Genomic DNA, 15,296 nt, shown 5'->3' on the forward strand with positions numbered 1-15,296 from the left:
AGCAGGATGCGAGGGACGTGGTTACAGAAAGGCACACGCTTTGTATGGGGAAATTTTCTTTGTTTTTAATTTACAGCAGAAAGAATATAAAGCATTCAGAAAACATTTTCCATATTTTAAGGGCAATTCAAAACATTTTGCATGGTTCCAGCAGCTGAGTTCTTCAACAGATCCATTGATTCAGTGATGCTTTACATGCACGGTTACAAAAATAAAACTTACAAAAGAGAAGACATCTATACTAGTTTTACATGCAAGTCTTGGGGACCCCCCATTGGGCACCAGCTATTGTGTGGAACTGCCATAAGCGTGCAACCAGAGAGGGGGTTCATGTTATATTCTGTATTTCTTTCACACAGTATTTCTGCTGTCGAATGTGTTTCACAAAGGAGCAATTCCATGATCAGAAGACAGAAGCTCTGGCTCCTAGCACTTGGGAATTCGAATTTTCCTGGAAAGCTGCACTTACTCATCTTCCACGAAAACGTTAAGTTCCACAACCAAGAAAAGGGTGAGCGGAATCACTTCACTGCAGGGGAGTCTTTAACTCCCCAGTGGTACACTGAAGGGTTATGGCCCGACACAACAAAGCACTTCGAAGCCGTACTTAGCCCCAAGCATGCGAGTAGTTCCAGTGTGCCCATGGAATTGCTTGCATGTTTAACAGCAAGTACACGCTTACAGGTTTGGCTGAAGCAGGATCTAGATTGGTAGATACACCACCAGGCCCATGGATCTGGAAGAGTAATTTGAAATAGCTCTGTATATTACTGAACACTTTGCTGTAAAGACAGGGAGTTCAAACATTTCCACTGAGGTCACTACTCTTGTCAGGAAAAGGTCGATTCTATATTGTCACGGATTGGTGAATGGGAGCAACATTTTGCTTTCAAAACTTCGAGTTCTTCCAGTATTAATACAGAGCATTTCCAATTCATTCCAAAGGGAATTCTTCGGCGTCTCCTGTTCCCTTTTTGCGCGAGAGGAGAATTTAGCGGTTCAGGTCCCAATTCCACCCAGTGAATGGAGGCTGGAGGCTGCCCACAGGCAGGTGTGAGCACCAGGCCAATTCCTTGTCATTTCCAATTGAATCAGGTCATAAAGCAGCAGTTCAGAAATGTACACGAGAATTCGGATCATGAGCTAGAGCACATCTACTGTAATTCAATGCTGGCAGTGAAAAGAAGTAATTAAAAACAGGTACAATTATAGAAAAGGCACCAAGAGCACTGACCCCAGTTTTCCTTTCCCCCCCCCCAACAATCTTTGTTTCTTACTCTTCTTTTTAAAGACACCAGTTTAAAAGCTTCTTATGTGTGAGTATTTTTAGGCTTCACAACAAGCCTCACATTTACACATTGCGTTGGTGGCCGGGATCAAGCAAGAACAACTATTCCAAAACTAACATCCCAAATTTACACCGGTCCATGCCAACTGCCACGAGCAGAACAACGCACGGGAGCAGCTTCTGAGCTCAGACACGCGGGCAGAACCCACAGCAACGCCACGCACTTCAGGAGTTCCTTCCCTTACATTCCTGTGTATTGAAGATCAGAACCTGGCTCCCATGGCCAAGAACTGCGTGACAGCTTTAAGTGAGTAGTTCAGTTTACAAACCACCTAATTTCTTTGGCTCCTCACTATGTGGAAATAGCAATAATATACCATGACACCCCTACGAGATCAGTTTGCATCTTTTTGTTTGTTTTTTAAAGTTTTACTGAATTTTTTAAAATTTTTTGTGCAATTTTATGACATTTTCGGACTTCCAGCAGGAGAGATGAAGATGTGAAACGTATTTCCTACTTTTGTAATATTTTTTTTGTCTTTTTTGTTTGTGGTTTTTTTTTGTTTTTTTTTAAGGTTTTATGTTCATTCTAAGTGTTCTTTATTGGAGTGAGTGTATGGTGTTAAGCTAGATACAGGTTTCTTTGTACTCTTATGATTATCTGCTTTGCAAAAGTAACTCAATTTTCTTAAGCAATATCAGCATTCACATTACTTGGCACCATTGGCAAAATAAAATATACCCAGAACGAAAAGAGGGGGGGGGGGGGGGGGGAAGGAAGGAGGAAGGAAGAACGAAATGAAACCAACCAACCCAAGGTCCTGGTAGCCAAAATCAAATGTAAACAGATCCTTTTTTTTTTTCTCTTTTTTTCCTTTTTTTTTTTTTTAATTAATGTTGCTCTGCCTTTTTTTTTCCTAAGTCTAAATACAGCAGCTCTTTTTTTGTTTTTTTGCCATTTAAGTCATGCTTTAGCAAAAATGTTCTTCTAAAGAACATTTAAAATAAAGATTTTTATAGTGAAATAAAGTTTTTTTTGTTTCATTGTACAGACCATAGCCACTAATGCTTTGCTTTGTTCATTTCTTTGTCTTGAGTTCATGCACATATCTCTTTGTTTTATTATATACAGTATGTACAAACAATACATCCACACTCTGCTCGTTCATTCAGACAAAACTATACAAATAATAATTTTATCTTGCCAAGTTATTGACCCTTTGTGAATAAAATATTTAGTAATTAATCAATATATTCCCTTTCAAATAGTTTTTTTTTCTCATTTTCCATTTCTACCTTCTATATATACAGAAACTGCCCAGATTTTGATGAAGTAGCCAAAATAAGAAAGTTACTGGCCAGAATGCAGCACCACTCTGATCTTTAGGTGGTATAAAATGTCCAGGCAACGTATGCGTGTGACTGCAAAACGACAAGAGGTTTGACGAGTACTCAAGATAAAAAGCTACGTGTTTCACAACCCATTTGAAGAACTGAATTAAAACAACAGTCCATGGAAGTAAGGCTAGAAAATAAAGTGCTGAACATGAGAGGAAGGACATGACAATTGATATGTTTGCAGGTTCTAGTAAAACAAGAACAAAACAAGAAGTGTTTAAACTTGCTTAAGCTGCTCTCTCCGTTCCTCGCGTTACCCGTTTGTCTCGCACACCAACCCCTCCTCTAAGTTCCCACGGGATGTATTAAAAACCTGCAGATTAAAAAAGTTGCATTAAGTGTGCTGTAGAGATTTAAATAAAACACAAAGGACAGAAGTGCGAAGGAAATGAGGATGCATGGACCCCATAAAGATGGACTGATCTAAAGCCCCTCCACTGAGACTCTCAAAGCTTCAGTTGCTTGGAGATGACCGACAGGTGCAGGAACAGCATTCTCGTGTTGCTTGTGCATTCCCACCTTTTCTTAACAATATTTTTGGTATAATATTTGTACAGTTCCACATGTTGTTTAATACAGCCCTATATGAAAAGGATAATTAATCGCTTCTTCCTTCTCGGAGAATGAAGCAACTCACAATTTCCTCCTGGTGTCTTTTGTTTTTCCCCATGATCCAACAGAAGATTGAGTTCCAAGATGTCTTGCTGAACAAATTAAAAGTTGTCCATGAAAGTGCAAATGCAATGACCAAAACATTACTGTTAAAATCCTGCAGCTGGTATTCCCAGACCTGCAGTGGGTATTTTGTTGTTGTTGTTGTTGCATGTCTCTGCTAAAAACAGAAAATGAAAACAGTCTGAAAAGCAATGTCACATTGCTACGGGATGCTGCTGCGTATCTTCAAGTTCCTTGGCCTTTTTCAATTCTTTCACTCTGAAAAAACAAAGAGGAGCTATGTAACACTTCCATTGCAAACCCCGTTCCAGACAGACAAACCAAAATGATTCCTCACTCTCAACTCCCGTGCAAAAGAGCCAGCTCCCAGAGGAATGACAGGAGGGGGAGATGTTCCTGAGACCATAAACAGTTGGAAGCGCAAGAGGGGGCCGCTAGAAACCTGACACAAACGCATGTGGAAATACCTCTTTCCAGCTCCTGTTTGTCCCTGACACTGGTCAGACTCTGCTCTGGAATTAGCCTGTTTAGTCATGGGGGGGGTCCTGAACTGATTCTGCTGCTGTTCCGGCTGTTATGGCAAATGGGCTGCTCAGCACTGAGCTCGTCTCCACTCGTCTCTGAAGCGGTGCCAACTCAATGCTGTGCCCAGTGCAGTAGGGAAAATCAGTCAGTCATATGGGAAGATTGATCCTGATACACAATCTCACATAAGAAAGTGTTTATGTGTGAGTAGAAGAACCGGTATGGGTGTGAAGGCAATTTACTTCACACTTCCTCCAGCTGCTGCTAGTGGCTAGAGCCTGTGTTTTCTAGCATGGTGTTAGCTGTAGACTCCCAGTTTCCCCCAGCAAGCAGTGAAGGACACTGCATGACGAGGGAGATGAGCCTACAACATGGAAGAGTCACTCTCCCTAGATGTGGCCTAATGCTTCAGTTCTCAACTCTTTAAAATGCACCCAATACATTACCTCCTCTAGCACCTGTCAGCATTAACTAAACCATCCCTAAAAGCTGAAGTAATTAAAAGGATGAAGAGAAGGGAATTGTTTCAATCACACCGAGTAAAGCAGAAGCTGCATCAGTGCTGGAGCAGCACCAATCCTCTGTGTCAGTGAGGGCTTCCTGCAAAGGACCCAGAGCAAATCCACGGGGACTTTGGATTTGGACTGAGCAAGGAGCAGCTCGGCTCTGCCTCCCCCAGCAGGGAGCTCCTCTCTGTCGCATGCCTCCACATGTCCTTCCCCCTGCTACTGTGAGGGGAGGACCCCCCCAAAAGGACCTGAATGGAGGCGATTTAACATGGTACATGCCCAACTGATGCAGCAAAACCTGACAGGACAAATAACAAAGGTATGGTACAGAGAACTGCGCCAGAGCTGCAACTCTGTGTAACAGAACCCAGCTAAGAGTGAATGAATTTAACAAAGCCTAGGTAAATACAGATAGCAAAGGATGCTGGGACAGCTAAGCAGCAGCAATGTCAGTTTATAGCTTCTGTAGTAGGCTTCCACTCACATCCTCCTTTGGCTCTTACACCAGCTTGCTAATATAAGGATACGATGAAGGCTATAAACTGATCTCCCTATAAATACATCTCCATTTCACTGTTTCATTTATTAGGTTTTCTGCACATACTATTACAGAATCGCAGCCAAAAGGGAGCTGGCTGCTTCTAACTCTTTGTTTTAGTTGACTCAAAGCTCTAGCACTCAGAGGTGTTCTCTGTGACACTGGGGGAAACAGGAATCAGTGACTAAACCGCACTAACCCATATGCAGGTCAGACCTTTGCTAATTACCTGAATTCCACTGAGCAGTTTGAGAATACCATGTATGGAAAGACAGAGGGCTCTGCTAGTCCAAATGCACATGCCCTTTTCAGAGCTGCAAGACCTACATCCAGAAGGAGCCACGATACTCCTCTGAAATTGAGTCCAACAGAGGGGTGCCTCAGTGCAGAGGCATCTCCCAGATGCCAAGAAGCACTCTGGTCCCCAGGCTGAGGAAGAGGCAAGGCAGCTGGCAGCACCACTGCTTCTGGGTTCCTCCTTGGGCAGCCCCGTGCTGAGCCCAAATGCCTGCTACAGCTTTACAGAGAAGCTTTCTCTGGAGGTATTTTGGCTCTACACAAGCTGGTAGATGTTGCTGACATCAGGGGAGCTGGGGCTTCAGCACTGCACAGAGGCAGCAGCAATCCCCTGCTTGTTCCCAGTGGGTGATGCATATCAGGGTGCTACCTGCTGGGTAAGTCCAGATCATCTTTTCATTACAGCCAACACAGTGAACTGAAAAGGCTCACGAATGACCAACTGCAGTAAAAATATCTGCAGTATAAATATCTGCAGTATATTTAGGTTTCCTGCAGCAGGAAAACAGCTTCTACCTTGAAATCACTACTAATGCTTCTGTTACTGCACCACTCAGAAGCAGAAGGTGAGCCAAGACCCCTGCAGTGCTAGAAAAAAGCAGTGTGCCTCTGTGCACTAGGCAATTTTTAAGGCTTAGGTGGGCTACGTTCAAGACACCATCAATTAAAGCATGATTTGCAGTGCAACTTCCAAGTGTTTTGTGTTGCACTTCAGTACTGCAATGTAAAATTAACCTGTTATTATCTTACTGACAACATGCATGTTAGATAAGCTGGTAGCTCTTTCACTGAGACATGCTATACCTTAGTTTAGCACTTCAACATGCAAGAGCTACACTAACAAAGCACTTTTGCTGGAAGAATGCAAGACATGCTTTGCTGCAAACTTCAACCTACAGCATGCAGTATCTGTACTGGTGCAGACCTATCAAATCTGTTTAACTGGAACACACATGCCAACAGAAGTTCATGACTACAGCACTCAACATTTGCACTAGTACAGATTCTATCCAGAAACACGCACACTTGCCTTGCCCAAGTGCGCTTTACACTGGTTTACAGATTTTCAGCCTTTGAAAAAGGTTGCAAGTGCAATGATAATCACTGCTTTAAGACACAGGCACATACTAGTACAGGATTGCCCTACAACAGCATTACAGACTTTGACATTTGTCATGGGTACATTCCTGAAAGATGGCTTAAAACAAACCCTGCGTTCCACAGAATTTATCAGCCTCAGCTTCAAGATGACCACCCAATGTACTGGGGCTAAGATCTCCTCTTCGTTAGCGTTTGTTGGAATAAACCCGCTACGTTTTCAAATGCAATTAAAATAGAGTTTGACCAGGGGAGAATTTTAGACAAACTGGGACCCTTCAAAACAGAAATCCACTGAGTAAATGCTGCTAGGAGAGCTTTTAAGTGAACAGTATGGCACTGCCTTCCTGCTAGAAGGAATCTTCTTTGGTTCCTATTTTTCCACTCTTAAATTCAGGCAGGGGAAGAGGGCTGAAGTGTAGCCCTTGTAGTTACTGCATTAATAAACTGCTTTAAGAAAAGGGACGCTACTGCAATTTATAGGATGGTACAGCAGAAAGGATGTGCTTAGAGAAGATGTTTCAATTCAGTTTGGCAGACTTGTGGTGAGACTACATGGATTGGGCACAAACCTCTCCAGAGGCCCACAGCACTTGTGCTGGGATGGATCACTTCTGGAAGCGCCTCCAGCGCGATGGGGACTGGAGGTGACACACACCTGCAAGCCAGAGTGCACCAGAAAGGGAAACAGGCTGTGGCTGTTGCAAGACTCCCAACAAGAAGCACTGTCCTACTTCAGCAGCTACTAAAACCATGCACAGAATCGCAAGGACCGTGTATTTGGTTTTGCACTGATGAAGCCTTCAACGAAAGCCTCCTCAAATAACGTTTCCTCTAGACAGTAAGCGCCTCTGAAGTACAAAGTCTTTCCCTCAGCAATCGCTGAAGAGCAGATGGAAGGAAAAAGCACGTGCAATAGAGATGACCACTGCTAAGCTGTCTGAATCACAGCCCTGGTGCTGACACAGAACGGGAAAAGAAGATGATTTCAACGATGAGCTTTGAACCCTGATGCTCGGGAGCTGTGTCCCGGTTCCCAGATTGCTCCAGCCAGACAAAGCTTCTGCCCTTCAAACTGTGTTACTTACTTGGACACCCTACAGGAGCTTGCATCATTATGTGCTGAAGCAATGTAGAAAGCAACGGCCCCAGAAGCGAGCAGCAGCTCCTGTCCCCACGCACCCTCCCCAGTCTCGTATGGGAGTGTGTCAGCGAATGGATTAGGCCTACTTAGACCAAGTTACAGCAAACAATGGCTTTATGAGTAAAGCGTAACACAAAGCTGCTTCATCAAACCCACTCCATAATGCCCAGCCAGGGAAATGTTTAATGAATCTGAATGCTGAAGATCCGGATAGAGGACAGGGTGCAGGAGCCAGAGGAGGCTGTCTGGCGAGTTACCTGTTGCTCTGAGAGCTGAAATGGCCTGTGGGACAGTTAAGAAAAGGGAGCTCTTGCCTTTTTCCAGATACCTCATTTGGGCAGCAAAACAAAAAAGACAGAAAGGCCCAATAAGAATGACACCCCCAAGCATGCAGTCTGCCATTTAACACATACATTTGAGCTCCAAATACATTCAGCCCCTGCAAGAGGTAAATGAAAGAAATTACTTGGAAACCTTTCGTTGCAGGTACAGTGACACACATCCCAATATGACATTTTCTCACACATCCTGAAATCGAACGAATGGGACTTTTCAATCCCTTAAGGTTTTCCCCCGTTCTCAATCTCACTAAGAGCTGTAAGAAACCAGGTACTCAAACGCAACGGCCTCTGCATAGCACACGTTAAAAACACACAAAAAATACAAGTCCTGGGTGCACAGGAGCAGGAAAGGGCTTGTTGCTGAAGTACCGAGAGGGAAGGGTGTGCAAGCAACAACGAAATATAGTAGATGTTGTTTATTCAGGTATGAAATAAAGTCGTACTTACCAGAGAAACTGACTTCAGGTGCTACATGCACACTCCCCAAACTGGAGAGAAGCATTCAATCAAACCATTAAGAAACAGGGTGGGTGTGAGGGAATCTATTTTAAATGAAAGATGCTGTGAATTCATGTTCTTTATTACTCATGACTGCAGGTAACAAGGGCGCTTATTCTGCCCCAGAGCAGAGGGAAGTTTCACTGTAGGCAGAAAGCCACTGCCTGGCCTAATGATGTGAAAAGACTCGCTCCTTGTCACGGCTGCAGACCACCTGCCTACCAAGAGCACAGCAGAGAAGGTCACAGCTCGAGGCTGCGTATTTTGTCCGTGCCCTACATCAAATGTCTCACACAAATTTCCCACCTCTCCATCTTGCCCAATCCTGATGTAATGCATCCCATATACACTGAAACCAGCGGAATCAATTTGAAAAGAGGTTTTCAAGCTGAAACATGGAAGTGAATGCTGTGATCCTTTACCTGACCCTGTGCAGACTACCTAAGCACGGTGTCAGTGTACAGAATACACCAAGCCTGTATACTGCAGAGAGACATGTGCTTGCATACGTTCCTTCAGCATATATGCATGTCAGCTTGTGTCCATCAGAAACACTTATGTACATATACACTAGCAGCATACGCACATAGGTTGCTATCAGGATGCAGAGCAGCAAAGGGTTCTTTGCTGTAATAGAGCTCTTTGGGCAGAACAGCAGCTAAGACATTTGTGATAGTTCACAGCTTACTGCTGGCAGGTAAGCAGAGAATTCTGTGATTTCCCAATCAATCCCACACTTGTCACTTGGCACACAAGGCAAAACTTGCAAATGCTACTGAACTTCCAGGATCTGCTTCCTGCTAATTTCTCACATGTAGCCTTAACGTGCAACAACTATTTCTCCTCCCATGTTGAGAACTGGCCGGTCAGTGCCCTCACTGGGCACTGGTGAGGCTGCACCTTGAATCCTGTGTTCAGCTCTGACCCTCACTAAAAGATAGACATTGAGGGGCTGGAGCAGGGCCAGAGCAGGGCAATGGAGCTGGTGCAGGGCCTGGAGCCCAAGTGTGATGGGCACGGCTGAGGGAGCTGGGGGGTTCAGGCTGGAGAAGAGAAGGCTCAGGGGGGACCTGATCGCTCCCTAGAAGTGCCTGACAGGAGGATGGAGCCAGGAGGGGCTGGGCTCTGCTCCCAGGGAACAAGGGATGGGACAAGAGGAACCGGCCTCAAGCTGCCCCAGGGCAGGTTTAGATGGAGCTGAGGAACAATTCCTGCCCCAGAGGGTGCTCAGGCATTGGAACAGGCTGCCCAGGGCAGGGCTGCAGGCACCGGCCCTGCAAGTGTTCACACCCCGTGGAGATGAGGCCTCAGTTCCATGGGTTAGTGGTGGCCTTGGCAGTGCTGGGGAATGGTTGGACTTGATGAGCTTGAAGGGCTTTTCCAACCTGGTTGATTCTATGACTAAAATGTGGTCATCTGTATGCACTATTCATTACTGTCCCATGGACACAGTGGCTAACCCAAAGATTAAAAACAACTGAACTTGCAAACGTCTTTTCATATAAAAGTAGATACTTACTCTGTCCTTACAAGAGAGGAAGGCTGCTCTAATACAAATGACTAAGTGACTTGCAGTGAATTGTAGTTTTCAAAAACAAACTATGTTTTTTCTTCAAGAGGCTTTTTGTAACCAGACACACAACTGCAGACCAAAACTTATCCGTCCTAGTCATACACAAAGCAGGAGGCTAGCAAAACCAAGTCACCCAGTTAGTCCACCTTTATTCCTGAATAAACCTGCGCTAGTTGTAAAGCACATTGCCAAGATGTGGAGCTGTTTTTTTCCAGCTGACAACTTCACAGCATTGCTGTGTCTGCAGCTGGGGTAAAACAGTAGCACAAAAGTCAGAGTTAGTTAAGAAATGTCATCAGCTATTGCTTCTTTGAGCCTAACAAAGAAGCAGGCTTTAGCCCGATTCATACTCTTACTCCTAAGTCATAAAAGGCATCTGTGCAATTCAAAGGCAGCAAAACCCCATGATCAACAATTCAGTTTTCTTTTCTAAATGCTACCTGGAAGCAGGAGTCCAGGTCAACCCTTCCCCTGCCTCTCCCCCCTTGTTGAAACAGTAGTGGTGAGCACACAAACGGTGTTATTCCTGCCTGCAGTTGCTGACAAACACCCTGCTGTCCTACAGCCTCACAAGCGCAGGATGGCACCAAGCAGCCCTGCTGACGACTCAAGCATGTGCCTTGAAAGCCTCAGCATTCCCTTTGACCTGCCATGGGAATGCTTTGGAGTATTCCCTCCCTGCTGTCAGGTAGCAAAGCAGCCCACTAATGTGACTGAGCACAAAGGCAAACGGAGTCTCTGTATGCTGAGAATGAGGCTCCTGACAGAAGCTCACGTGGCACTTACTATAACGCAGTCACAGCAGCTTCATCTTCATTTTAGGGTTTTTGTTTTCCTTCCTGCTATGTAAACAGCTGAGAGAAGCAGTTGTCAGAAGCTGGTCCTAGTAAGGCAACCAGACGTGTAACTTACCGAAGACCAACTTCTAGAAGGTAAGTGTTGGTACTTAACCACCTTAGGGAGTAAAAAGCAGTGTGAAGAGCTCTTCTGCTTCAACCTGGCTCAGGTTGAAACAAATACCCAGAAACAAATACTCTAAATGTAGGCTGCCTCTGTACTGCAGCTTCCTATGCTCTAGCCTGTAGGCTGTCGCCGCCCCTCGACAAGGGACATCATTACTCATAGAGCGTGTGTGAGTGCAGACCCCAGTAAGTTCCAAGGTCCACCAACAGCCGTTGTGGATACTGAAAGTATATCCCACCGAGAACGCTGCCTAAGCATGCCCATGATGAATATACATGTCCTTTTCCACACATTCATGCACTGGTAACATCTACTGCAGAGCTCTGTCCTGTTACAAAAGCAGCAGTGTTAGTCATTGCAGTAGGGTTAGTTTATACAGGGTTCTGTTTGATATCATTAATGGAGGTGAAACTTACTGGCATATCTTGGCTGCAGCCCCATGCAAGCAAGCAGAAAGCAAAAATATTTAAAATGGAAGAGAGGAACTGGCTAGCAGGCAGCTACACTCACCCTTTTGTACAGCCTATGGTCCACCAGTGGGCTTCAGATTGCAAAACAATACCAAAGAGCTATTAGCACACACATGGCAATAACCGTACCTTACCAAGAGCTTCACTTCAGGGAGGAGGAGACAACACTTCTGCTTGCCTGGAGAGAAAGAACCCTTCCCGCTCCTGCCTACTGGACTCCTCCTCTTTAGCAGGGAAGAGCAGTCCTGTGTTTGGGTGTTGTAGGGCAGGAAGCAGTAAGCAAGTAAAATAAACCCAATACTGTCGATCCCTGTGGCATTTCTACCTGCATCCTGCCTTCCCTTGCAGTGAGCATTTGTTTTCTATCGTATTCCAAATGCTCCTCCACAGAAAACACAGCAGATCATAATCACAGCCTAGCAATGGTGCACTTATCTCTCAGAGAAGCTTCCTAAGAATCAAAGAACAGGAGATAGGAGGTTACCTTCCCAGTGAAAGCTGACTGTATGGACCATGGATGGCTTCAGCTCAGCAAACCCAAACCCACTTCAGAGCTCTCTGATTTTCCTACATGTGTCCCATCTGGGGATCACCACGCAGGTGGAGTCTTTCCAAACCCATTAAATACACAAACCTTTGGTTGTGTCTCACACAGGACAGCATGCCTGGGGACAGCTCAACTCACAGGAGGTGTAATGGCAAATTCGAGGTTCAAGGTTAGTCTAGGGCCACCCAATAGGACCGGGCACCATGGGAAGATGGGTGAAGCTCTCCTCGGAGAAGTTTCTGCTTCTCATTCTCAACAACCACCACTTTGGTGACGAGTCATGTTGATACCATGTTATGGCTAATGCATGTTTTTCACCAGAGTTTTGGAATATGAGCACAGATGGACAAATACATCATTTTTCTCAAAGCCAATAGGAAACAACAATACATGTTCTGTCAAAATGACCACTGCTGATGAATGACTGCTTTTGTCTCCGTGACACCTGATAATATTCAGCTACTAGGGCTCAAGTATCTTCTCTAAGAATACACTCAACCAAAACTTACATTTCTGAGTTTCTCAATGTCTATGGATCCATTACTGAGAGAGTTCTGACCACAGGATCTCTCCCAAAACACCTGAAATACTGTCTGGTCAGGCAACGAGCCTAAGTTCAAGAGCTCAGAAAACACAAGACCAACATGCCTAGATCCTCAAGCTGATAGAAACCACTAGTCTGTGCACTGAGCCTTTGTGCCAAAAAGCTTCTAAGCAAAACAGGACAAGACGACCATCGGAGCTGTTCTAAGTGCTCGCAGAAAAGGTGCTCTCATCACTGGCTTAAAGTAGCCTTTGATTAATTTAACATAGGAAAAAAACAACCGACCAGATGGTTGCCAGGGGAAAGCCTGAGTAAATCTCGCCTAAAGACTACAGAGTAAGGTCTTAGTAAGAGTCATTTATAGGCCCAGCAACAGAATCTGTGGGTGGACAAACCCCGGGGTTAAACAGTGTCTCTCTTGTTCTTTTTTATGGCTGAATTTCTGGACTCCTAAGAATTGACTTCCTTTTCCTTTCACTCACTATCTTCACAACAGACTGCAAGTGGCTTTTACAGCCCCCTCCCCACCTCTGTCTATCAGCTGACAGAAATCTGCAAGATCCTCTTTCCTCGATGTTCCTGTGCATGCTCTCTTCTCTCTCACTCCCTCAGATATTCCAAAAATATCCATCATTTCCATCCCTTGTACTGACAAAGCATTTGTGCTTTAACAAGTGGCTCCACAGTGCCTTCTTTATGCTACAGAGCATTTAATACTAGATGTTAGTTGTTATGGCCTCCCCTGGATGTTCAGGAGCTCGGATGGCTGAAGTATTTCTTTATGGAGCCTGGGGCTTTCTTAATTTCTTGTTTATAGCAGCAGTGTGCTAATTTTGAGCATTTCAAGAGGTGTCTGCAGTAGGATTCCAGCAAGGAGTACTCCTCAAGCAGCGCATGGGGCTGTTAGCCTAAGCACCAGTCACACCAGCATCCTGTGTGAGCTTTACACAGACACACAGTAGACTGCAGAGAAATAATTAGGAGGCTTGTATAGAGGTGGATTTAAACTTACTTAACATCCCAAGTTTTATTACTCTATCCTTAGAAAGAGGTAAGCAAGAAAAGCAGTAAGGAATAAATGCAATTATTGACACTGGAAGTTCAGGAAGTTTGAAGAGAGCAGATAAGAAGGAAGCAATTCCTTCATCTTCCACCTGGTACCCCTGTGTACATGCACCACAAATTGGCAGCCCAGAAAAGGGTTGCAGAGCCAAGCTTGCAAAAGAATGAGTGCAGGTGGTCTAGGGGATACGGCTGTGCTGGGGAAAGCACCTGGATTCCCCCCCTTGGGCTGGGGGTGAGGAAGCAAACAGGTCAGTCAGCTGCGATGCTGAAGCAAGAGAAGCTCTATTTCAATAAGTAGATCCCTATCACTTCCAGTATTATTCTCTTCCTCTGCAGATGTTTACACAAGCAAAAGACTTCAATCTGTCTTCAAAGCCAAGAATAAAGCTCTTCTTGCGATTGCTGGGAGAAGGCACATGACCACAAATGTGTGATCCCTGTTATTTCAGAAGGAAAGGCAAGGCTGCTCTGAAACACAGTTAACATCTTCAGTGGAAATAAGTTACCCTTTTCTTTTGCTGCATCCTAGCCAATAACCATGGATGAGCTCCCAAATAACCATAACCACTAACAAAGTGCCTATGGACACAGCCAGGACTGTACTACTGCAGAAACTCAAATACTGTGCAGTGTGACTTAAGCCAAGAGAGCCTACTGACAGTGGATGCCCCCTTCGTTTTCATTTCCTTTCTATACACACCCAAGACCTAAAGCCACCTCCCAGAGATGCACAGCAGCAGTGACCATGCTGCTGAAGAGAGAGGAGATGACAGACAACAGGCAAAGGGAAGGGTCCTGCCTGCAGACTCCAGTGATGCAAATGAGAAGAATCTCTCTCGACAAAGGAGACGCTGAGAAACAGGAAAACAATGAGGTGAAGGCAAGAAAACCTCCTGGAATCATGGGCAATTTAAGGCCTGGAGAAATTAAGTTACTTGACAGCTGAAGACTTAACTGAGCATGGTTGAAGTGCATGGCATACCCTGGAAACTGGTGGGAAACCCAGGGATACAGCTATTGTGAGGTATTCTCTGGGCTTGTGTGTGAGAGCGGGCTGGAAGAACCTCTGGCAGGCTGACCCCCGAGCCTCCATGGACTGAAAAGTGCATGTGGCTTCCCCAGGGACTGCCTGGCTCTCAAACAGATCTGAGAGGATAGAGAAGTCCTGAGCCTCTCCCTGCTTCAGTAGGACATGCTGCCCAACAGACACAACAAATCCTTTTGATCTCTTCCACATGCCCTGCTGAGAGCAAGAAGCTACGTGCTTCATCATGAACAACTGTGACTGCTTCAAGTGCATTTGGAATTGTCCTGGAAACTATAAAGCCCTCTCTCTTGTCCACACATGTTACTTCCCACTGGACCTGCAGCTAAGGTGTCCTTCCACAACATGAGCTACACTGACCTCCTGCAAGCTGCAGCTCTGCAACCCTGCAAAAAGGAACAACTCTGTGTCTAAACCCAAGTTTATCACATGCCTCTCTGCCTCTCAGAGCTCTCCTTGTTCAAACATCACTAGGCTGAACTAGACACGCTTCAAAATGCATCAGGTCTGACCAGCTCCTGAGTGGATGAAATGCATGTGTGGTGAGGATGGAGAGAGCAGAGTCGGAAACATTTGAATTGGTATTGTCTAGGCAAAGTCCCAGTTTGCAACCTGATCATATATGGGATCCTTCCACTGCAACATCAAATGCCCTGCCTGTAGCAGAGTACTGCTAGCTGCCACATGGGAGCACTCTGGCAAAGCCGGCACAGGTTCCCTGCTGGCAGGAGATGATTCACCTTCAGGTCTGTGTCTGTACTCCCATTCTGAGGTATAT

The 15,296-nt window shown here is 45.2% G+C and overlaps 1 protein-coding gene across 15 annotated transcripts in view; it reads right to left on the reverse strand.

Moving 5' to 3' along the window:
* Window positions 1-39: 39 nt before the first annotated feature.
* Window positions 40-15,296, reverse strand: part of CAMTA1 (calmodulin binding transcription activator 1) — a 288,481-nt gene continuing 273,224 nt past the window's right edge. For 9 of the 15 annotated variants that reach the window (XM_061450331.1, XM_061450332.1, XM_061450328.1 and 6 more), the window contains 3 exons: window positions 11,358-11,388; window positions 7,730-7,800; window positions 40-3,619 (listed from right to left, as the gene is read on the reverse strand). In XM_061450331.1, the coding sequence (XP_061306315.1) occupies window positions 3,556-3,619; window positions 7,730-7,800; window positions 11,358-11,388 (166 nt within the window). In that variant the 3' untranslated portion in view covers window positions 40-3,555. The remainder of the gene's footprint in view (window positions 3,620-7,729; window positions 7,801-11,357; window positions 11,389-15,296) is intronic. The other 6 variants (XM_061450338.1, XM_061450339.1, XM_061450335.1 and 3 more) reach the window with 4 other exon arrangements.

The sequence above is a fragment of the Pezoporus flaviventris genome, unplaced genomic scaffold (genome assembly GCF_033815535.1).
Source record: "Pezoporus flaviventris isolate CSIRO_AGI_PZ_B2104156 unplaced genomic scaffold, CSIRO_AGI_Pfla_v1 ptg000009l, whole genome shotgun sequence".
NCBI classification, from domain to species: domain Eukaryota; kingdom Metazoa; phylum Chordata; class Aves; order Psittaciformes; family Psittacidae; genus Pezoporus; species Pezoporus flaviventris.